This window comes from Vicugna pacos, chromosome 29 (genome assembly GCF_048564905.1).
Source record: "Vicugna pacos chromosome 29, VicPac4, whole genome shotgun sequence".
NCBI classification, from domain to species: domain Eukaryota; kingdom Metazoa; phylum Chordata; class Mammalia; order Artiodactyla; family Camelidae; genus Vicugna; species Vicugna pacos.
In genome coordinates, this window is record NC_133015.1 from 17,793,882 (window position 1) to 17,816,597 (window position 22,716).

At 38.3% G+C, this 22,716-nt stretch overlaps 1 protein-coding gene across 2 annotated transcripts in view; it reads left to right on the forward strand.

Annotated features, from left to right (window-relative positions):
• The window catches only part of PDE7A (phosphodiesterase 7A), a 98,741-nt gene that overhangs the window by 69,774 nt on the left and 6,251 nt on the right, over positions 1-22,716 (forward strand). For both annotated transcript variants that reach the window (XM_072951895.1, XM_072951896.1), the window contains 6 exons: positions 9,248-9,399; positions 11,149-11,212; positions 16,919-17,014; positions 18,808-18,908; positions 21,607-21,738; positions 21,932-22,023. In XM_072951895.1, coding sequence (XP_072807996.1) covers positions 9,248-9,399; positions 11,149-11,212; positions 16,919-17,014; positions 18,808-18,908; positions 21,607-21,738; positions 21,932-22,023 — 637 coding nt within the window. The remainder of the gene's footprint in view (positions 1-9,247; positions 9,400-11,148; positions 11,213-16,918; positions 17,015-18,807; positions 18,909-21,606; positions 21,739-21,931; positions 22,024-22,716) is intronic.

Sequence of the window (22,716 nt, forward strand, 5' to 3'; positions counted from 1 at the left end):
CAGCAAGGGGACCTTTCAGGATATTTACATTGTAGCCTAAAAACTCTTAACCTTAGCCTTTTAGCCTTTCTCATCTTTTTGTTTCTGGTTTCTGGCAGCCTCTAACCCATTATAGAGATTGAATATATTGTTGTTGCATCAAATTGACCAAAAATGTGTATCTTCTACCAGTTAGACTTTATAGCGTCCCATTTGTATTTCTCTAAGTATGATCTGTATTAGCTGTAAACCAGATCCAGCTGGTTGCTCCCCTTCTGTTCAGTCAAATGTCTCATGTTGTCTTTATTCTAATAACCCACTTTGAAAGCAAACAAAACTCTAAATTTGCTGTAGAGCCTCATATGCATTTAATTTGGGGTTTCCTGTCTTCCTAACAGGGCTATGTTAGACTTGGATACTTGTTTCACATTTAGTTATATGATCAGAAGGGACATCTGTTTCTATGTTTATTTGGAGCTTAAAAGCTTATATCATACTGATTTTATTGTCTTAGGTTAGCTTAGTCTTTAATATGTAGTAACTCCCACACAAGGGCAGAGCCTGTTAAATTCAAAGTTTTTGCTGCCTCTTCTTTTTAAGAATAGATGTTGTTGGGGGAGGATATAGCTCAAGTGGTAGAGCGCATGCTTGGCGTTCATGGGGTCCTGGGTTCAGTCCCTAGTACTTCCTCTAAAAATCGATCAATCAATCAATCAATCAAATTATCTCCCAACAATCACACAAAAGAATAGAAGTTGTTGCTTGCTGTTTCCCTCAGCCATAACTTTCTCTTCGTTATATTGTTTTTCTTACTATCTTTCATACTATACTGCCTGGTCATTGCTATCCTATTTACAAGCATATATATATATATTTTAGCCATTATTTGTTTGTTCTAATAAGGTGGCTGTCCATCATTTGTAATTCAGTCTCTCATTCAGATGTGAGCATGCCAGCCTCTACTTACAGCTGTGGTATTGTAGACTGAGGTCATATTTGTCTGGAGTTTCTATTAAATTCTGGTTTGTTCCCGTTCATTCATCTTGAAGTCATATCTGATTGTTTCAAAAACATTTCTATACTAGTTCATGAAAGTGTCACAGGAAACAGTCTCATGTCTTTTTCATCACGAATGTTCCTACCTCCTTCTTTTAACAGTCCTCTTACCAAGCTGTGCTTGTAGAGATGAGAACTGCTGCATTGAATCGATTTAGGAAACAGAGCATTCTGCTCAACTATGTGTATTTTTTTAAAAAATCTATCTTGTTTTCTAGATGATTAGGAAATGCACTGATTTTTTGTTTCTTCTTCTCACATTGAAAGTATAAAATATTCTATCTCTTGGGTATCTTCTCTAACTTCATAGCATAAATTAGGGAACCAATATGGATTGGACATTAACCTTAATACAACTTAATGGTGGTTTAATTCTACTTGTCCTTTGGGGAAATTGGAAATTTAACTTTAAGCTTTATTTTTCATGTTATCCGTTAAAGCCTTGTGTACTTTCTTTTCCTTCTTTTTCTCTAAGCTCACTAGTAGGAGAATTAAGAATGCACTGAATAAGGACCTATGTTCAAGTCCCAAGTTTAAGCATCAAAAGGACCCACCATATCCCATCTCTGAAGGGTGGACATGCTTACATAACAGTAATAAGAGTAATCTTTTAAAAGGGGGTTATATCGACTATTTTATCAAATCCTGTCAAAGTGAATGTTGAATTCTGCAAACTGAAGTTTTGAGAATTGCTTAAGGGAAAGAATATTAGTTATACAGTTTATTGTCATGTTAACATTGATCTAATTTTAGATTATGAGTAATATTTATTTCTTTGGTTTGTAATAAAGCTTGGAATGTCTATATATTTGTTTTAAAGTAATGACATTGTATGCATATTTTGAAATCTTTAAGTGTGCATTTATTTCTATAGTATGTAAAAGTATACAGTGGTCTTCAGGATAAAATTATGCTGTCATGAAGTATAAAGTTAGCTTTGTTAAAATAAATATTATGAAGTCATGTGTTTAAAAATATTTAAACATGAAACTAATGTTATATATCAATTATATATCACTTAAGAAAAAACTGCCAACTATAGCAACTATAGCCATTAATGTTAGTGTTGAGTCTTTGCCCCAAAAGGCATATTGCTGTATTATCTTATTTAATTTTTACAGCAGTTCTGTAAGGCCTAATTTACAGTGAATAACTTTCCTAATGTCACAAACTAGTAAAAGTGGCAGAGCTGTGATTCAGAGTCAGGTGTGTAACCCGGAAGCTGACGTCTTTATTCGCTCTGCTCTCCTGCCTCTCTGGATTAGCACAAGCTGCTTTACTAAAGACCAGTGCTCTGAACACCGTGCTGTTTCTTCCCCATTTATCCATGCATGTGAAGTGTAAAAATTCTCCCTGGAAAACTTGAATCTCGATGTAGCTGAATGTAATTATTCAGTATTAACAGTAGGCTTTTCAGATATGGCTCATATTCTTTGTAAGGAAAATTAAAGAAAGCAGAGATAAGAACATAGAATGTCTTTATATTTTTTATTCAATTATCATTCAATATGACCTTACCCTCAACTAGAGTTAAAACCTTATAGCACTGAATTAAAAAATTTTTTTAAACAATTTCCCAGGGTAGTTCATGATACTATGCATCTAAATGATTGTTATGGTTTTAAGGTATCAAATATAGTGACTATAGGACTCCCTCTTGTGGACCACTAAAGCAAGTAGTGATTAAGTCTCAAGATCTAAAGGCTTTTCTGTTAAAAATCTCTTTTATCCAGAAATTAAATATAAGTGGTATCTCTGCCATACCATTCGGATGACAGAGAAGAGGGTTTGTGGGAGAGTTGGAAGGAATACTGCTCAAGATGTGTTGATTCTCCCGCCCTTGTGTTTCCTTAACCTATTACCTACATTTATTTTTTCCTGTCTACTTTCTAGTATGAAAGATAAAAGCAAGATAAAAACATGGCTTCTTTGCTTGCTGCTATCCTGCATTTCACATTGGCTCAGAGAAGCCAAGAGTAGAAGACTGGGAGTAATTCCCATGATCATTAATGAACAACGCTCATTTGGTTTTGGTGGAGGTTGGTTAGTTTGTTCATGGTCACACAGTGAGGTAATGTGATATTTTAGAGGAGAACCAGCAGAGCTAACAGTTCTTTAACAGTAACTTGATTAATTCACTGAGCCCTGTTGGCTTTCTAAGCTGGATTGGAATGTAGGTAACCATGTAAACTAGAACAAGCCTGAGACTTGAAATAAAAAGTCCTAGCCTGGTGGAAGCTGGACTTCAATGAAGACAGTTTTAATCTGCTGTCTGTTATGTTGTGAAATAAATAACTGTGTCTCATGTCACAAAATGAGTTCATGAAAATATTGGTAATCGGGTCAGATTTTATGTAATATGGTCAGGAGGTGAGCTTTTTAGTAACTGAATGAAAGTACTAGTTAAGTTCTCATAATCACTCATTCTTGTTCCTGGTTCCCCATGTATCCTCTTTTATATATTCCTAAATAATGCTTCTTACTCAGCCTGTGACCTTGTCAGTAGTGGCCTCTGCCTGCTTGTTTCAATATAGGAATTTTACTTTTGATCATTATAGGGAATCAGTGTGTGTGTGTGTGTGTGTGTGTGTGTGTGTGTGTGTAGAGAAAGGACTGGGGTGAGGTGAAGCAAACCTGAAGAAACTAAAATTTTCCTTCTTAAAATGATCTCATGCTTCATCCTTGATTTATTGTTAGCGATTCCCTTCTCTTAGATCATATTTTGGAAGCCAGTCTAGGATAGTTCTGGGAACCTCTCTCATTTTCTTTTAAAAAACCTATTCTCCAGTTTGCTTGTGTCTTAGAAGCCACTGAAATGTGCTCCTGTGTGCTTGTCTGACTTCTGAGGGTTTGTTCTAAGGGAAGCAGGACATGTGAAAAGATTTAGTTACAAGAGAAACTATTACAGAATTGTTGGTAAGAAAAATGAAAATTAGGAACAGCGTAACGGCAAAAGAATTTAGTCATTTATGGTAGTCTTATACTTTAGAACAATACGTGGCTGATAAAAAGGATGGCACATGTAAGTGTATTTATTGACCTGAAAAGGTGTTTATGAATTTTTAGGTTAAAAAGTACTGTGAACTGTCTGAGATGAAAGAAAAACTGTATGTATACAGAAAGTAATTCGTAGAAAAGTACCGAGGGTGCCAGGCTGTTGACAGCTGCTGTTTCTGGACTGCCAAGCCCTTCCATGCAACTAGTTCGTGTTCTCAAACCCAAGTTGAGCAGAAGAGAAGACTTAGAGAAGCTCCTCCCAGAAAGGACCAGGAAAAGTACACTTTTTTAAAGGGAAGGAATGATGTGGCTCAAAATAACAGGGTGGGGAGCTCTGGGGTTGGTCTCTCCACCACTAAAGTTGCGGGGACGGGAGGCCAGAATCAACTGTTTCAGGCTCTAGGCCCTGATTGGACACAACAAACACTCACTCCTCAGCCCCTCGGCCTGTGGGGATAGTGGCCCAAGTTCCTGTATTGGCTTGCTGAAGCCAGGGTGGGCAGTGGGCACCTTGTCCTCCAGAAAGTTGGAGTTGCTTCTTTAAGCCAATCTGGCAGATCCCCGAGGGACAGACACAGGTGTTTGCCTTGGTTTCAGCCCCTGAGCTGTGGAGGCTTTGTGCAGCAGCATCTGCCAGCAGATTTAAAGAATCAGTGCTTTCCCTCTCCACCCCTCTCTTTGGAGCCAGACATTTGAGGAAATCTGTGTTGGGTCACTGACTGACTGCAGAGATATTGCAACAGGAACTTCAGTGATCACACACAGCAAGGAATAAACAGTCAAATAGGTAGGCAGAGGCAAAAATAGTTTGGAAAGGTCACAAAACAGATGATTTCAGCCCAGAGCAAGCAAAACTAACAGTTCTGGAAGAGTGAGAGATTAGATTTCCAGTTACCCCAGTATAATACTCACGATGCCCAGTTCTCAACAAAAAACTATAAAACATACGAAGAAACTGGAAAGTATGACCCATACATATGAGAAAAAGAACTTCACAAAAACCATCCTGAAGAAACCCATACGTTGGAATTGCTAACCAAAGATGTTAAATCACTGTCTTAAATGCTCAATGAGCTAAAGCAAACCATGGGCAGAGAACTAAAGGAAGTCAGGAAAACATTGAATGAACAAATCAGAATCTCAATAGATAGAATTTTAAAAAGGAACCTAACAAATTCTGGAGCTGATAACTGGGATTAGAGTGAAAGTATAATAACTGAAATAAAAAATATACTAGAGGGATTCAGCAGCAGATTTGAGCAGGCAGAAGAAAGGATCAACACACTTGAGGATAAGAGCATTGAAATTATCCAGACTGAGAAGCAGAAAGGGAAAAAAGAAGAAAAAGAGACAGAGCCCAAGAAACCATGTGTACCAACCTATGACTCATTGGAGCTCCAGCAGGAGAAAGAAGAGGGAAAGGGGCAGAAAAAAATAATTGTAATGGTAGTAAACTTCCCAGATCTGATGAAAACATGAATATGCACATCTAAGATGCTCAGTGAACTCCAAGGAGGGTGAACTCCAAGCAGAATAAACTCAGAGACCCCCACTGAGATACATTACAGTCCAGTTGTTGAACCCCAGAGACAGAGATAACTGGGGAACCCATAGTGAAAGAATCTGAATATTGAATATATTTAATTCTAGAGCAGAACCTAAAATGAAAATAGGGATCAGAGTGAAAGGGGGAAAAAGCACTCTGACACGTAACAAACATTGGAAAACGAAAAAAAGATGAGATATAGACTGATTTCCTCTTGTGCAATAACAAAACATTAAAGGGTGATATCTCAACTGATAAAACAAAGTGGTAGAAATATAAACATATTTAATAAAACAAAGGTCTGTTTGCAAATTGTGAAATTGTAGCAGTGCCCTTTAGTAGAGGATTGGTTAAATAGACTATGGTTCATCCATATGATGGAATGCTTTACAGCCTCTAGATACTGATAGGAAAAGAGCCCCAAGATAAGTTAAAAAACAAAGTGCAGAACAGGCTGTATGACATGCTACCATTTATGTAAAATAAGTTAGAAAAATAGTATATAATGATGTCTCCATATATTTGATCTAAAACTCAGGATAGCCACAAAACTTTTGAGAAAAAGATGATCATTTTAGGGAAAGGTCTGGCAGTTGGTTGGATGGGGGACTAGGTAGGGGTTAGGTTTTTCACTGTGTTCTCTTCTCCCTCCCTCCCCCCTTCCCTCCTTGTTTTCATTTTTGAAACATGTGAGTACAGTACATATTAAAAGTAAGATTAATGAAAAAAATCATATACATTCCCTTCCTTCCCCACCTTTCTGGTCCTATATTAAATCTTAGGCAAAGCTTTCAGCTAGTTTTAATTACCATCTCTGCAAAGTCTCATGGGATTTTCAGTTATTTCTAGAATGTAATCTTAAGTACAGGCTCCGCAGGCCCCCTGGGTGAAGAGAACTCTTTTCACTGGATGATTTGTCATTTTATCTGAACAGGTTCTCTGTCCTTCCTTAGTTATGTGAAATAATCAGTGATTATTACGGCTGGTACTGCCGTTAAGGGAAGGTCGTCTGTTACCCTGTTGTGTAGGTTATTTGTGGGATTTGTCTTGCTGGAAGGCCTCTCCTATGATGAGTGAGCGTTTCCCCTTGAATTAATGTCTGATGTTCACACTCATCTTAGTATGGTCAAACAGAGCTCTTGGTAATGAGTCCCAACTTCAGGGCTCTGTGAAACAGGAAAAAGACATGAATTATGGTTAGTATTTTTCAGTTAAGGAAAATGAGACATTGAGAAGGTGTGACTTGTGAGAAGCCACCCAGAAAATAGGAAAAAGGCAGGGGAAGGTACGGCCATGACATGGTGGGTAGAACCCTGACTCCCAGACAGCGCTGGCAGTCTTAACCAGTGACAGTGTGAATCTTGCCATGTTGATACAGGGACTTAGCATAGTGGATTGAGCCCCCTTAAATGAGGCTCATTCCTTTTTTGGACCTTATGCAGTTATCCTGCCAAGGAGATTCTCAAATTTACTTCAGGGTGGATTCATTTGGCCATATAATTTGGGAGCAGTAATCCTACTATATGTGTACACACACACGATGTAAAGTAATTGCCAGTGAGAAAATTGTTACCTTTTGTGTGTGATTTAAGATAGTAAATTGAAGGGAATGCTCATGAAGCTGTGCTTACGACCTCGAACTCTTTTAGGCTACTTTTCCATAGTGAGTAGAGTCTGTGTCTTCTGCAACACTTTTAAGAAGCTTTCTAAATGCCTTGGGCCTAATGTGTTAATCATATTGTACTTCTAGTTTGGTTTCAAAGTTTGTGTTTGTAAAATGGGCATGGTACTTCACAGGATTGTTGTGACGACCAAATAGGATCACAGGTGTGGACATGTTTTTGTGAAACTGAAAAAATGCCTTGTAGACACAGAGACAGCAGTACAAATATGGTATGAATTAGTCTCATCTGCTCCAGGTATATTCCTGTCATTCCAACTCTGTTCCTTCCAGGTCCAGTCATTTCGAGGAATAAGACTGGAGGGGTCACATTTAATACTTTAATTTCTATGCATTTGCTTTTGTCCCCTCTTCTTTTTATACATACTTTCATCTAAGTAAGGACAATTTTGAATAATAGCATACACAGAATTTTTATCATAAACAGTCAATACATAATACTGTAGACATATAATAAGAAACATATGAGTAAGACTGTGGACACAGGCTTTGTAAACAGATCTGAGTTTTAAAATCCAGTTGTGACCCCTGTATTGGCTACGTAGAGCCAGTACAGGGTTTGTAGAGTCAGTGTTCTCGTGTGTAAAGTGGAGGATAATAATACTCACTTTTTGAGATTGTTGAGGGCTAAGTGAAATACTTTTTTAAAGCACTTGGAACATTACTTTTCACTGAACTACCCTAATTTCCTCAAATATGCTAATTCTCATTCAAACATAATTGTTTGATATTAATAGTGTTAGCATTTTGGTTCTAGCCCTTTCAGTGTAAGTTACATTGATATAGAGCATGAAGGCTTTTCTTCCAGACTAAGGAGATGGAGTTCATTTTAAAACGATGAGGAGCCAATGAATACTTCTGTTTAGACCAACATGAACAGATTTGGAACGCAGGATAACTACCTAGAAGCACACCTCCAAGCAGTGGCATCAACATCAATTTTATCAGCATCTACATCGCCACCATTTATTTAATACCTATTACATATCTGACTCATGTATATGTTATCTTATTTAATTCAACACCCTTTGAATTAGATATTTTTGCCACTGTTTTATAGGTAAGAAAACACTGGGTTATAGGGTTAATAGAGGAAGTGGTGACTGGACACACGAGAGAATGTGTGTGATTACCTGTTACTCTACCAGTGGAATGCTAATGGAAGTTAAGATGGGAGATGATGGTTGGTTTGATCCTTGGTCTTTGTTTTCATGTGTTTTGTATTGGGAACATATCACTGAATTTAGTTAAGAAGTTAAAGATAACATTCATTTCCTACAAGATAGCTTTTAACCAAAGTCTGTTACTTCATCTGGTGTCCACAGAAACTTTGATTAATTCTAATGTCAGAGGGAAGAACGACTTAGACTTGAAGAAAGAGAACATACCAGTACTCAATGTGGAACCACAGTTTTTTCATAGAGTTTTTCCATCTTACAGAATTTTTATCACTATCCTTTAGAACTCTTACAGGATATAAACTACTTTATTCTCCATTCCATCTCCTTTTCCTCTAAATAAAAGTATTTTAAGGAAATATTTGAAGTGATAACTCATTAGGATTTGAGATATTTTAGTCGTATAATTCTTAAAGCCTCACACGTAACTTGGGACATGGCTTCTCAATACGAAGGGTAGTTTGAAACTAAATTTTATCTTTCTGCTCCGTAATGTTTGTATAGTGTATTGAAGCAACAGAGTGAGAGGTAATGTTCTTGGAAGTTTTTTTTTTTTTCTTAAAAAAAGCTGATTATTAATCCAGTCACACTCTTCATTAGCTTTCTAAATGCTAACACAGTTGGCCATTTATGCCTTCATTCTTAGCTCTTTGATTGAAAATACAAATAAAAGTACCTCTTCTCTCCTAGAATTGTGTGACAGTTGATCAATTTTAAGAAATGCTTGTGTATGACCAGAAGGGGTGTTATTAAGATAGCAAGTCAAAACTGTGCGTATACTGTGCTCACCTTTTACTCCTTTTATTTCAGCTCCATCTGAAATTGAAGTTTCTGTGTCTGCAAGGAATATCAGAAGATTACTAAGTTTCCAGCGGTATCTTAGATCTTCACGCTTTTTTCGTGGTACTACCGTTTCAAATTCTCTAAACATTTTAGATGATGATTATAATGGACAAGCCAAGGTACGTATAGCTTTTTCAAGAAAACATTAATTTTTAGATAAGTTTAACGCAGCCTTTCCCCCCCTTACATGGTACTGATTCTTTGTATGTGAAATTAATTGAACCCATTTTTCAGATTTTTCCTTTAGAGCAGCTGTTCATTTTATAATTAGGTATTAGAGAGCAAGGAACATTCCTGAAGTAACTAAAATAATGAAAATGTTTTCATTTATTGCAATATTAAATAGCAAATAGATTAGTAGAACATTAAACTAAAAGATCGCATGGAATCTTAACATGGGGAAGAAGATTTTGAATTATCTGATCTGGTTTCTGTGTTGGTGAGGGAACTGTGGCCTAAACAGCATGAACCACTGGGTCGAGCTCCCGCAGCTGGTTAGAGGTGAGCCTGGCACAGGAAGTCTCATGACTTTCAGTCAAATGATTTCACAGTCTCTTGCATCAGTGAGATGTTTTGAGGATTTAGATTTTTTTAAATTAAACCCAGTGATTGTGAGCATTATTTTCTTTATACGGTTTAGAAGAAATATCTTAATGAAGGTGGAGATTAGATGAACTTGTTTTTGACCGAATGAGGATTTTTAATAATCTTACATTTCTAATGTTTATAAAAATATCCTCTGATTTAATAGTTACAGGCCAGATATTGTAAGTTTGTGTAGACTGGGCCAGGATACCACCATATGATTACATTACAGTGAAAAAAATTTGCTTTCCTGTTTGATAAAACAAATCAATGGAAAAGTGTTCATGATTTCTTTAAATTTTAAAAAGTTCACCAAGTTCTGCTTTTTAGAATGAGAATATTGGTCTGTGTGATTGGTTGTTCGTATTATCACAGTTTCTACTAGTAATACTTTAGTATTGCTTATGTCTGTTTAGTCATAAATGTATTCAACATGAACTTTTGGATACAAAGTTTTTTTTTTTTCCTTGAAAATAAAGTCTATGAAATTTCCAGGTTACAAATATGTGGTGTGGAAATATAATCTGCTTGATTTTTAGGGTCGTCGTGGGATTTATTTGCTTGGCTGAAATATACATCAACCTAGAAATAGTGTAGTAAATGCTATTAATAACTGCTCTATAGGGATATTTAAGGAACGCCCATAAATTAGGAGTGTGTTTTAAGAAAACGAGTAACAAATAACTGAAACATAGCACAGTATAGACGTCAGGTGCCTGTGTTCCAGGCTCAGACCACCTGACTTAAGAGCCCAGCTGTTACTTTCCCACTGAACAAGTCAGTTACTTTTTGCTTTGTTTCCTCATCTGTAAATGAGAATTGAAAACAATGCGTGCTTGATAGTATTGGTCTGAATAGTGAGTAAAGAGTAGAGCACTCTTACCAGTACCTGGAATATAGTAAGTATTCAGTCCTTCCAACTTATTTTTATTAGTTTTAAAATCTAATTCCGAGACCATGTAGTGTATGAACTACACCTCTGTGATATTAAATTATATCAGAATTCTTGACAGTTCATGGGAGTATAGGAGTAACTTGAAAAAAACAACTAACCTTACCTATACATTTATTAGTTGGGAAACAAAATAGTAATTGGTTTTTCAAATAGAGTTTATCCCCTTGGGCATATTTCGGAGCCTTTGGGAAAGGTCTTGATTAAAAGAATGATACTTAACACTTCTTAAAGTAAATCGACTATTTTCATTGATTTCCCTATGGACTGTCTACAAAAGACAATGTTACTGAAATTAAATTACAGTAGGAATGTTTGGTTTTCATTTCAGTGTATGCTGGAAAAAGTTGGAAATTGGAATTTTGATATCTTTCTATTTGATAGACTAACAAATGGTAAGTGAAGAATTTGACTTAATGTATTCTCTGGATGGTACAGCTGCTGGTGGGTTGCTGCTTGCTTTGCGTAGGTTATGAGCCCTCTGCTGGCAGAGGGAGCATTTTCTTCCCTCTTTGTTGACTGATCCGTAAGCCTAAAGAATCGATCTGAAATTTTATTTTTTGGACTGTAGCCATTTACAGTGACATCCTCCGATCTTGTATTCCAGTGTTGGTAGCCCCAGACATGTGATAGAGTAACGACCTTTTGAGAGATGTCCTTGCTTCTAGCTCTGGTCCCCAGGCTTTCCGTCTGCAGCCGGAGGAGAGGAGAGGGTGTGGCACAGAGAGAGAGGGCATGGTAGCTCCACAGGGGCGGCGCCTGTGGTGCTGCTTCTCCCTGTGGGGTGGGGAAGAGCTCCGGGCCTCTTCAGGGGGCTTACCAGAGTCTACGGAAAGTATGAGTACTTTGAAAAAAACAGGTGATTCTGATCTGTTAACCTCCTCCTGAGTTTTGCTTTTTGGGGGAGGGTTCATTTTCCCTTATTTTCTTTGGAAACAGGAACAGAAGTCTCTGTAGGAATCATTTTTCTATTTAGGGTAGAATTTTTGGCATAAGAAAATTGATGGTACCTGTAGTCCAACTAGACTTTGCCCCTTCTGCCTTAGTATCTTTTAAACAAGTGAAGCCGAGTGGAAAGTTCACCGAGAGGAAGTCAGTTCTGACTGTTGAGAATGAAGTAAATAAATAGGTGGTTCACTACTATACTTTGAAGTCACCTTTTTAAAATTTTACTTTGGATTAAAGCTCCTTTCAGAAGAAAGCCAAATGTGGGGAATGGACAAGCAAATACGACTGTATTCATCTTGAGAGTCAGTGTGAGTGTAGCTTTTTCGTGTTACTGTGTTATTCCCTCTGAGCTGTGCGGCTGGGCACGGGGAGGGTACTTCGCCATCACCTACCCTTGTCTGCGTGGGGACCGAATGTGAACCGGACTGACCCAGGCGCAGGTGGGAAGACAGTGAAGCTGGCCTGATTAGCAGAACCTCCCTGCAGCTCCCCTGCCTTTTTGTTTTTCCCCCTTTCCCTTCCTGTTCCCTCTCCTTTGCCCTCTGGTGACGGTGTCTGTCCCTCTCCCTGCCCCCACTTTGGCCTGTCCACGCGGAAGGGCTCTGGTATCATTTACACAGCTGTCCTTCCCTTGAGCCTTCCCCTTTTTGAGAATACAGGCGGCTCAGCTTCTTGAAGGTCTGGGAAACTCGCCTTCCTAACGCAACACAAATATTTCCTTAGTCGCAATCACAAGATAAATATAGATAAGACGAGGCCGACCTTAACACCTTCAGGGTCCAGCCTCATATGAACACTCACAGCTCACAGCCTGTTCTTAGTCTCCTGGGACACTTGTCACTCCCTGAAATAGTTGATTGTTCTCTGATTTTATTTTTAAAAAGAACGTGTCCTGCTAGTCAGGGGCTTGGTGATGGGAGTGGAGCGGGTGATGGTGTAGGTTGGGCAGGAGTAAGGGCCACTGGTCCATGTTAGTTAACTGAGCACTTTGCTTTCCTTTAACCCTCTCACTCCTCTTTGTGGAGAAGATGGCCAAACGGTTTCTTCCTAGAGTCGTTACGGGTTAATAGAAACCACCCATGGTTAGCTCCCCACCTGTGCATTTGCAGATGGTGATATATATATATTTTCAGTTAAGTACAGTCACCCAAAGGTAACAGAAATTCTGTACACGAAGAGATATCGTCAGGGAACAAACAGGCAGAAGAAAATTCCTTCAACTTGTATTATTTAATTGGAACTGCTTTCCTTTCAAAGCTGCTTTAGCCTGAAATGAATTCTGGATGGTGTATGTCCGTAGTATCCAAGTATCTAGCTTCTTCCCCTTCTTGCTTGTTGATCCAGTGTGCTCTGTGTTTCTTACTCTGGTGATTTCCTAAATGACATTGTGAGGAGCGCAGGGAAGAAGGAAAGCTTAGTGATTCTCACTCATGCAAATGGTCCCTAGCTTGTCCACTGCAAGGAGAAAAGAGGTGACTGTCCAGTAAGATATATTTGATAACTCCTTTGGCAGGAATGACTTAGGTAGCATGAGAGAGCACGATCTGGCTTGTCTCCCCCAGAAGCTGCCTGGCACTTGAGGATCCTCGTGGCCAGGCTTGTGTTATGGCGGGAGCCTAATCCTGCCAGCCTCCACCTAGAATCACATCCTAAAAACTGTCGAGGGCTGTAACACCTTTGGCAGGTCTATCCTTTATGATTTATCTTTATGAGGGTAGCTTTTCTGTAAGTGCAATTTTCTTTTCAAAAAAGTGTTTGTGAGGAGATAGGGTATATAGCTCAAATGGTGGAACACATGCTTAGCATGCACAAGGTTCTGGGTTCAATACCCAGTACCTCCATTAAAAAAAAGTAACAGTAAATAAATAGACCTAATGACCCCCCAAAAAATTAAAAAAAAATTTTTTTAAAGAAAGTGTTTCTGTTATCATATAAAATAAGTTCTGTGCCTGGTTCTTGTTTGAACTGTTTCATTGGCTTGTGTTCGTATTCACTAGTATTAAGTTGGTTGGTACCTTATGAACTGAAAATGGGGAAAAATATTGGATGCAGTTTTTCTTTTCTATAGGGTAGTACACTTTGATAGATTGGTTCTTAACCAGATTCCTTTAAGATTCTTGGTGGAGGATGTCACATGTGTTTCTTATTGCTGTTTGCCTGAATTCCAGATAAGAGTGTTTTACCATTGGGTTGCAGCTTTCTTAAAACTTACTCTAACATTCTGGAAGCTCAAACATGCAACCATGGAACAAATAAAGCAGCTGGAAGAAAAAATAAACTTATTCTAGACCCTAGAAGTTGGCAATTTATTTCATTAGGTTTGGGAAACAATGTAGGGAGAACCATATGATTACCTAATTATACAAAATGAATATACATTCTTTTTTTCAATTGAGGTATAAATGACATATAACATTATATTAGCTTCAGGTATACAATGTAATGATTTGCTGTTTGTATGTACTGCAAAATAATCACCATGGTGGGTCTGATTAACATCTGTCACCATATGTAGTTACATTTTTTTTTTATTGTGATGAGAATTTTTAAGATCTGCTCTTGTAACAGCATTCAAATATGCAGTGCAGTATTATTAGTTGTAGTCACCATGTTGTACATTACATCTCCAGGACTTATTTATTTTATAATAGGAAGTTTGTGCCCTTTGACCCCCTTCACTCGTTTTGTTCACTCCCCCACTTCCCACCTCTGGCAACCACCAGTCTATTCTCTGTATCTATGAACTCGAGATTGTTTTTATTTTTTTCAGATTCCACATGTAACTGAGATCATACGGAGTTTTTCTTTCTGTCTGACTAAATTCACTTAGCACGATTCCCGCAGACTCCATTTATATTATATTATGTGGCAAGTTTGCTTCCTTCTGGTGGCTGAATAATATTCTATTGGATATGCACCACATTTTCTTTATCCATTCATCCATTGATGAGCCCTTAGGTTGATTCCATGTCTTGGCTGTTGTAAATAATGCTTCAGTGAAGATGGGGGTGCAGATATCTCTTTGAGATTGTGATTCCATTTCCTTCAGACATGTGCCCCAAAGTGGAATTGCTGGGTCATATGGTAGTTCTACTTTAAATTTTTTGAGGAACCATCATACTGTTTGCTATAGTGGCTGCACCAATTTGCATTCCCACCAACATGCACCAAGGGTTCCCTTTTCTCCACATCCTCATCAACACTTGTTATTTCTTGTGTTTTTGATAGTAGCCATGCTGACAGGTGTGAGGTGACATCTCATTGTGGTTTTAATTTGTATTTCTCTGGTGATTAGTGATGTTGAGCACCTTTTCATGTACCTGTTGGCCATCTGTATGTCTTTGGAAAAATATCTTTTCGGATCCTCTGCCCATTTTTTTAAACCAGAGTGGTTTTTGAACATACGTTCTATAATATCTATGTATATACCCCAAGAAAAATTGGTTATTACAGTGGTGATGACAGAAGCAGAGCTCACTTCTTCACAAATGGTTCCAGACCGCATGGCCTCATGTTTGTACCAGTAGAGTGTTACCAGGATTTGAATGCATTTTAACGTTTGATTTCTTAAAAGATGTGAAATAGTGTTTTCTTTCTGTTTGAAAATGTTACGTCAGGTGGGTTTTAAGAAGACTGTCTCTTGGCTGCCACATCCTTTTTCAGTGTTACTCAGGCAAATTTTGTTCTGGTTAATTAACTTTTCCTCAGCCATGGGTTTCTCTTGACAGTGGTTTAGGCAGTTTGGGATAATTAGGTTAGCCCAATGGTCCTTTATAATTCTTCATAAATATTGTTAGTATAATTTTTCATTGTGAAACTAGTTAGGCCTTTTATACATGTTTGTTAGAATCATAAATTTCTTTTGAGAACACTAGAATCATGTTCATGTTCCTGTTACTGTCTGAATACTGGCTGTAATTTATAAGCTCACACACCTTTAAAACATATAGTCTGTTTAACTGTTAAAATAATATGTGTCCTGTAGGGGAAATCTATAAAACTTTGAACAATATAATAGAACGTATAAAAAATGGAGAAGTACCTTGGAAGGGAAAACTGAACATTATAAAAATAGTAGTTTTTCCAAATTTAATTTCTATGCTTGGTGTGACTCCAGTTGCAAAGGAGTGGAAGTTGGGGGTGAAGATAATCCTCGCTGCACGTTTTGGGGCGTAGAGGGTGGTAACTGGGGGGGCAGTAGAGGGAGGGAGGGATGTGTGTTTTGATTCAGTGGGAACAAGGTTGGGAGGTTGGTAGATGTATCCGACAGACTGAGGAAGGTCCCTGAGAAGCTGTGGAAGGATTGGCTTTTGAAAGAAACGGAAACTTACAGGCTTGTATTTTTCCCATGAAAGGGAAAATCAAGGGCTGTCAAGCATGAGAGGGGGAATGCGGAGTGAGTGTGTTCCAGGTCTGAAAAAAGTAGAGAAGCCTTGAAAATGGGCATTTAAAAAAGTGAAAAACTATTTCATTAGAAAAATGTGGTAAGATGGCTAGATAGCTGACTGTGAATTTATAGTGTTAGAATTCCGCCTTGTTTTGTGATCCCGGGGGGGTGGGGGGGATCACAACACCCCAAACACGACCACGCCTTCAGCAACTCTCCGATTTTCTGCTGCTAGTCTGGGAGAGGCAAGGGGCTGAGCTCAGAGTTTTGATCTTGAGGTCACTGATCCCTTCTCCTGGCCCTGTATATTTAGGAATAAACACAACCTCCACTTCACAGGTTTGCAGCCAGGCAGTTTGCTCGGGGACCCCCTCGCTCAGTTAGAGCAGTGAGGTAGAGGGATGTTCACAAGGAGGTGAAGTGTAGCCAGGTGTTAGGTGCTTTGGGAAATTGAATTAAACTTACTCATTGTGGGACAATTTTCAGAGTTTTCTATCGATTCTTATTATTTTGGTGTCTTTTTAAAAAACTATTCAAAAATGTTTATCTCCTGGTGGTTTGGTTTTGGAAAAATAGAGTCATTTTTATTAGAATGGAAAAAAGATGTGATATTTAAAATTCATAGCTGGTAAAAATAAGGTGTAAATTTTAGATAGACAAAAAGTGGGAATTAGTACTCTGTTTTATATTCAAACCCATATTTGGAAGCACAGTACAATTACGTTAGCTTGTATTCCTACTAATGTCTCCTCTTCTTTCTTTTTAGGAAATAGCCTAGTAAGTTTAACCTTCCATTTATTCAATCTTCATGGATTAATTGAGTACTTCCATTTAGATATGATGAAACTTCGCAGATTTTTAGGTAAGTGATTCTAACTCATTTAACAGTGATAAGATTCATGCAAGAACTTGTTTAACTTTTCTTTAGTTTTATATCAGTTAGCTATTGCTCTAAAACTAACCAGCCCAGAGTTAGCAACTTAAAGCAACGCACATTTATTTAGCCTCGAGTCTGGGGGGCTGTGGAGGCTCTTCTGGTCTGGCTGAGCTTGTCTGCATACCTCCCTTGACACCAGGTGAGCTGCGGGGGGCCTCGGCCGGGCCCTCAGCCGGGCCACTGGGCCTGATCTGATTCTGTTCTACATGGTCTCCCATTAGAAGGAAGAGGAAGAACTTGGCACCATAATAGAGTCACGTGAAAAGAAAAGAAAAGAAAAATTACTTATTTTACAGCAAGGCAAGCTTGTTCAAAAAGAGTTGTCCAGTGTGTAGGAGAGAGCTGGTGTGCCCAGCCCTCTGGAGCCCGATTCAGCACTGGCTCGCCTTCACATCCACCACGTGCTGGTGGCCAGAGCCAGTCAGATGGGGGTGGACCACACCTCTTGGTGGGGAAGCTTTGAAGGCTCAAAGCCATGGGTGGGGGGGCCTGGCCAAGAATTGGGACCGTTTTGCAGTCAGTCTCTTAGATCAGCCACAGCTTCCTGACAGAAAGGACCCATTTCTGTCCCCTCCTGGAGTTTTGAAGCTAAAACTTTACATGACCAGGTCCATCACACTCAGATCTCCCATTTTTCTCATCCCAGAAATCTCTTGACAGTAAATTCAAAGATTATTTGAATATGTTTTAATATGCAGAGTGGTATTTACTTTGGCCCACTCTGCTAGGAGCAAAATTGGAGTCTTTCACCAAATAAATACGTTAGAAAAAAATTAGTGTGGGAATTCTAATTTTTTAAGGAAGAAGATAATATTTTCTTTCCTCTTAAGTACCAAACTAAGAAAATTTATTACCTAGGACTTTTGAGAAACTTTCAATGCATATTTATTTAGAAATTACGTCCCTGTAATACTGCACTAATATCTAGATAATAAAACACGTACAAAAATAGTTACTAACCACAGTGTTCAGGCTATTTTAAAGGATGGGCTCAAAGTGAACACAGAACTCTAACACTCTTTCCCTCTCACCAGTGAGTTCACCATCTTGGGCTCAGCTCACTTTGCTTGGAGACACTGGATGGAATGTTAAGCCATTGGGGCCCAAGTACAGGTTTGACGGTGGCGGGGACAACTCTGCCCCTAGTCCTCGTCTGCTTTTTTATGCTGGCATAACAGACACTGAGCAGAGGAGGCAGGATAACAGAAGAGCCGTGCCTACCACCGAGAAACTGATGTCAGATCCGACACCCACCTCACTGACGGCGCATCCAGAAGCTTGTCTCCCCATACCCCGGTGTCTGTGTTATTGTAGAATTTTGTTCACGGATGAATTTCTAGTTCACAGAACAGTACCTGGCACAGTATATATCTGTTGAATAAATTGTACTGTTTTTATTAAACTAAGAAACTCTTTTTAAATTAAAAAAGTCAAAGGAGTTTGGCACAGTGATTATCATTTTAAAAGAGAAAATAATAATTATTATAATTTTGACACGAATACTTTCTCTTTAAAAAAGTTGCAAACAAGTTAGGTGTCAAAGCGGGATCGGTGCTTTAGGTAAATGTGACTTATGAAGTGACCGTCGTCTCTGAATCTGCACGGTTAGCTGATGACATGTGGGGCATAGCTGGAGGGCTCATAAGCCTTGCAGATTTTGTACTTGTACATGCCTCCTGTTTGCAGTTGAATTTGGGGTCTTTTTTTCTTTGATGCAGTTATGATTCAAGAGGATTACCACAGTCAGAACCCTTACCACAATGCCGTCCACGCTGCAGATGTTACTCAGGCCATGCACTGTTACTTAAAGGAACCTAAGGTAAGGACTTGACGTTCACAGTGGGTGAAAATCCTGAGATTCCTTTGATTTAATTGCAGACACTTTCCCTTGAGCTGGTGATTTAGTCAGACTCAAAATCAGAAGCGTCCTTCACGAGAAGAGGACGTAGCTGGATCAGGTTACCAGATGTGTCTGTATTTGTAAGTGCACAGCCAGAGAATTGGGATCATTGTGGAGAGAGAGGTGGAGAAGTCCAAGGGTGGCCAGGACCCGTGGACCCTCCCATGCTGCGTCCAGACATTGGCACTGATGCTAAACTCCACAGGGGCAGTTCAGTGATGAAGGGGGTGCTTGCGTTTCAGGACTGAGTGACTTTATCTATGTCCTTAATTGAAGCTTTGACGGATAAGTTCACTGAGTATGTTAATGAAAACTTTAAAATAAGAATTATTAGAGCTATATGGGCAAAAGGTGCTTAAAATTAGTACAGCCAGAGCTGCATAAGATAGCGTCTGTGTCCACGTTCATCCCTGCACACTCTCGGCCCCGCCGTCCTGCCCAGTGCCTGCACACACCCCAGCTCCTTCTCGTTGTGCGCGGACAGTGTGAGGCAAAGGGCGAATCCTTCACAGACCCTCCTCTGTGCCCCAGAGAATTCAGTGTTTTCCTCCATCAGTCAATCCATTTGCCTGGCTGGATGGTGATTAGGTACCAGTTTCTCCCACAAGACTCTCAAACAGGCACTTCAGGCTTGGCCTAGAGTTTTTTAAAGCTTAATTTAAAAATTGGGGTGTTTGGGAGTATACATTTGTCAAAAATATACACATAAATATATGCATTTTATTACTGCATATAAATAACGCCACCATAGCTGATTTTTTTTAAGTCATGAAATTATATACTTTATTAATTGGGGTGTTTTCACATATTCCACAATCTCTTGAAACATCAGAAACGTGGCAGCCATGTGGCTATATTCTCGGAGTTGGCGTCAACTGGCCAACGTGGTTTAGTTAGCTGGCTTTCCCTCCCAGCATGCACCCAGAACCTTGTAAGTAAGCTGTGCTTTAAAAAAAAACCTTATTTTTTTAAGTGCTTTTGCATATCCTAAAGAACAAATTATTGTCTTTACTATCTTCTCATTCATTGAACTCCATAATACCGATTATAGGTAATACAAAAATAAATAATTTACCTTCTCTGTCTGCCAACAGTTTACAGTATTTTAGAGGATTCAGGCTCTCAGTAGTTTTTGTTTGTTTGTTTGTTTTTGTTGTTTTTTTTCCCAAACTGAGATGGACTTGACACAGGATGGGAAAAGATCCATTCTGGCATAGAGAGAATATATTAGAATTTGAATCTAAATTTATTTGTATCTCATATTTTTAAATTTTTCAGTTTTCACTCTCCTTTTATCATGTGCCATGTCTGTCCGTTCAGTATGATAATCTGTAAGTAAGTGTACCTATAGTGGTGGCGTACGCTCAGACCTCTGACTGTTGGGACACTCTGCGGAGTGTTATTGTGGCAAGACATGCAAAGTGCTGTAGGAGCACAATTCAGTCGTCTGCTGGGGAAGGGGCTGGAGGCAGATAATGGAGGTGGGGCAGGGGTGTCCATGGAGTTGGGCCTTGAAAGATGAGTGGAAGTTGGCCAGAACATGAGCGGTGGTTCATGAAAAGCAGGTGATATACTCAAGGCGGTTATTTTTTTATCATGGAAATTTTCAGTCAGCTAACAACCTTATTTATTGTGATTATTTTATTGTATCAAGTAAAATTAGTAAATAATTACTGAGAGTAAAGAATAATGGCAAGTTTACAAGATGGCTTTTCCTGCTGTGGATACATTGTGTGTGTTGTGCTGAATGGTCCACCCATTGGGAAGGGATTTTATTACAAATTCCACAGAGGCTCCTGCTGTGTCATTACTCAGTAGCTTCCTGAAACATTTAGAACCTCAGAAATAACCTTGCATTTAGATTCTTAATTGAAATCTAGGGGGAGGGTGTAGCTCAAGTGGTAGAGCACATGCTTAGCATGCACACGGTCCTGGGTTCAATCCCCCATACCGTCTCTAAAAAATAAACCTAATTACTTCCCCCGCAAAAAATAAATAAATAAATAAACAAAAATAAATAAAGTCACCGAGAAAATGTAAAGAAAAAAATATGAAAACAAATATATGTATGTATATGCATGACTGGGACATTGTGCTGTACACCAGAGATTGGCACATTGTAACTGTGTACAATACATAGGTCTATTGTATTGTACTCTGAAAAATCTGTTGAAGGGGTAGATCTCACCCTAAGTATTCTCACCACAATAAAAATTTCCTTTAAACCTTTTCTATTTGGTAGTAGCTACAGTAACAAAAACCTCTGTTAAAAAAAAACCCCTCAAACCTCTGTTGTTTTATAGCTATTATTTCTCAAAAAGATGGTTTATACTTTAGCTGTCATCTGAATTAAGCTTGTTTAAAATGGCCAACAACAGTGTAAGGAGGAGCTGCATCCGTCAGTGCCCCATGGGAGGGACACTGTCATATCGTCTGCCCCCAGCTTGACGAGGAGACCAGCACCTGGCAGGTGCTCAGTGACCTAAGTGAACACCCTGAGAAACACGGAAGGAGGGGAGGTGGTCAGTACTCTCACTTGGGGCTGAGAGCTACGATTGAGGTAGTAGATTTGTTTCAGAAATGTCTGTCGTCAGTTACTCTTTTTGTCCTGCCGTAGCTTGCCAACTCTGTAACTCCTTGGGACATCTTGCTCAGCTTAATTGCAGCTGCCACTCATGATCTGGATCATCCAGGTGTTAATCAACCTTTCCTTATTAAAACAAACCATTACTTGGCAACTTTATACAAGGTTAGTACAATATTATCATCCAGATCGAATGTTCTTGCATTCTAGAAAATCTTTCATGTTTTAAAGAAGTGAAGGTAGGAAACAAATTCTCAATGAATGTTAGAATTTTAACCAGATTAATATTATTTACAAATAATTCTTTATGTTCAGAAAAAGACCATTTAGTAACTCAAAATATGTCCTTTTTTTGTAGAATACCTCAGTACTGGAAAATCACCACTGGAGATCTGCAGTGGGATTATTGAGAGAATCCGGTTTATTCTCACATATGCCATTAGAAAGCAGGTTGGTTGGATTAAGACAAAATTTATTAGTTATAAACTATAGAAATGAAATTAGCAAAACAATTTTATAAAGTTTTTAAAAATTATGTTATATTCAGATGTTCCACAATTTTCGGATTTTATTCAATTTAACGGGTAAATTATTTTGTTTTACAAATTTATATCAACATTTTGGTTATTTAAACCTATTTTACAGTACAGTCAATAGTATTTTTTAGTGAAATTTTATGAAAGATTACTCCATGGATAGTATAAAATCTACTCCAAATACACAACGGCTCAGTCATAGTTCACTGCTTATTTATGTAAATAGTATTACATATTTCCATTTCATGCTCATTTGACTAAAACCATAAGTTCTAGATGTAAAGGTAAATTACATCTAGAAAGCAAACATTCTGTATAAGAAATAGAATTGTTAAAATCTGTTTCAGGAAGTTTTCAAAACTGATAAAAAGTAAAAAGAATACTTTATATCCTCAATAGCATAGTCCTGGAGTCACTTCCAGAGTTACAGGATAAAGTAATGAACAGAAAGAACAGAAAGTACTAATCTTTTTAAGGAAAAATCATATCATCGTCCTTTCCTTTTTCCCTTTCACAATTTAAAACACCTCTAGAAAAAACTGAAGTGTTTTTTTATAATGACCGTAAGAAAAAAGCTGGACTTTATTTTTTATTTTTTTAAATCTTT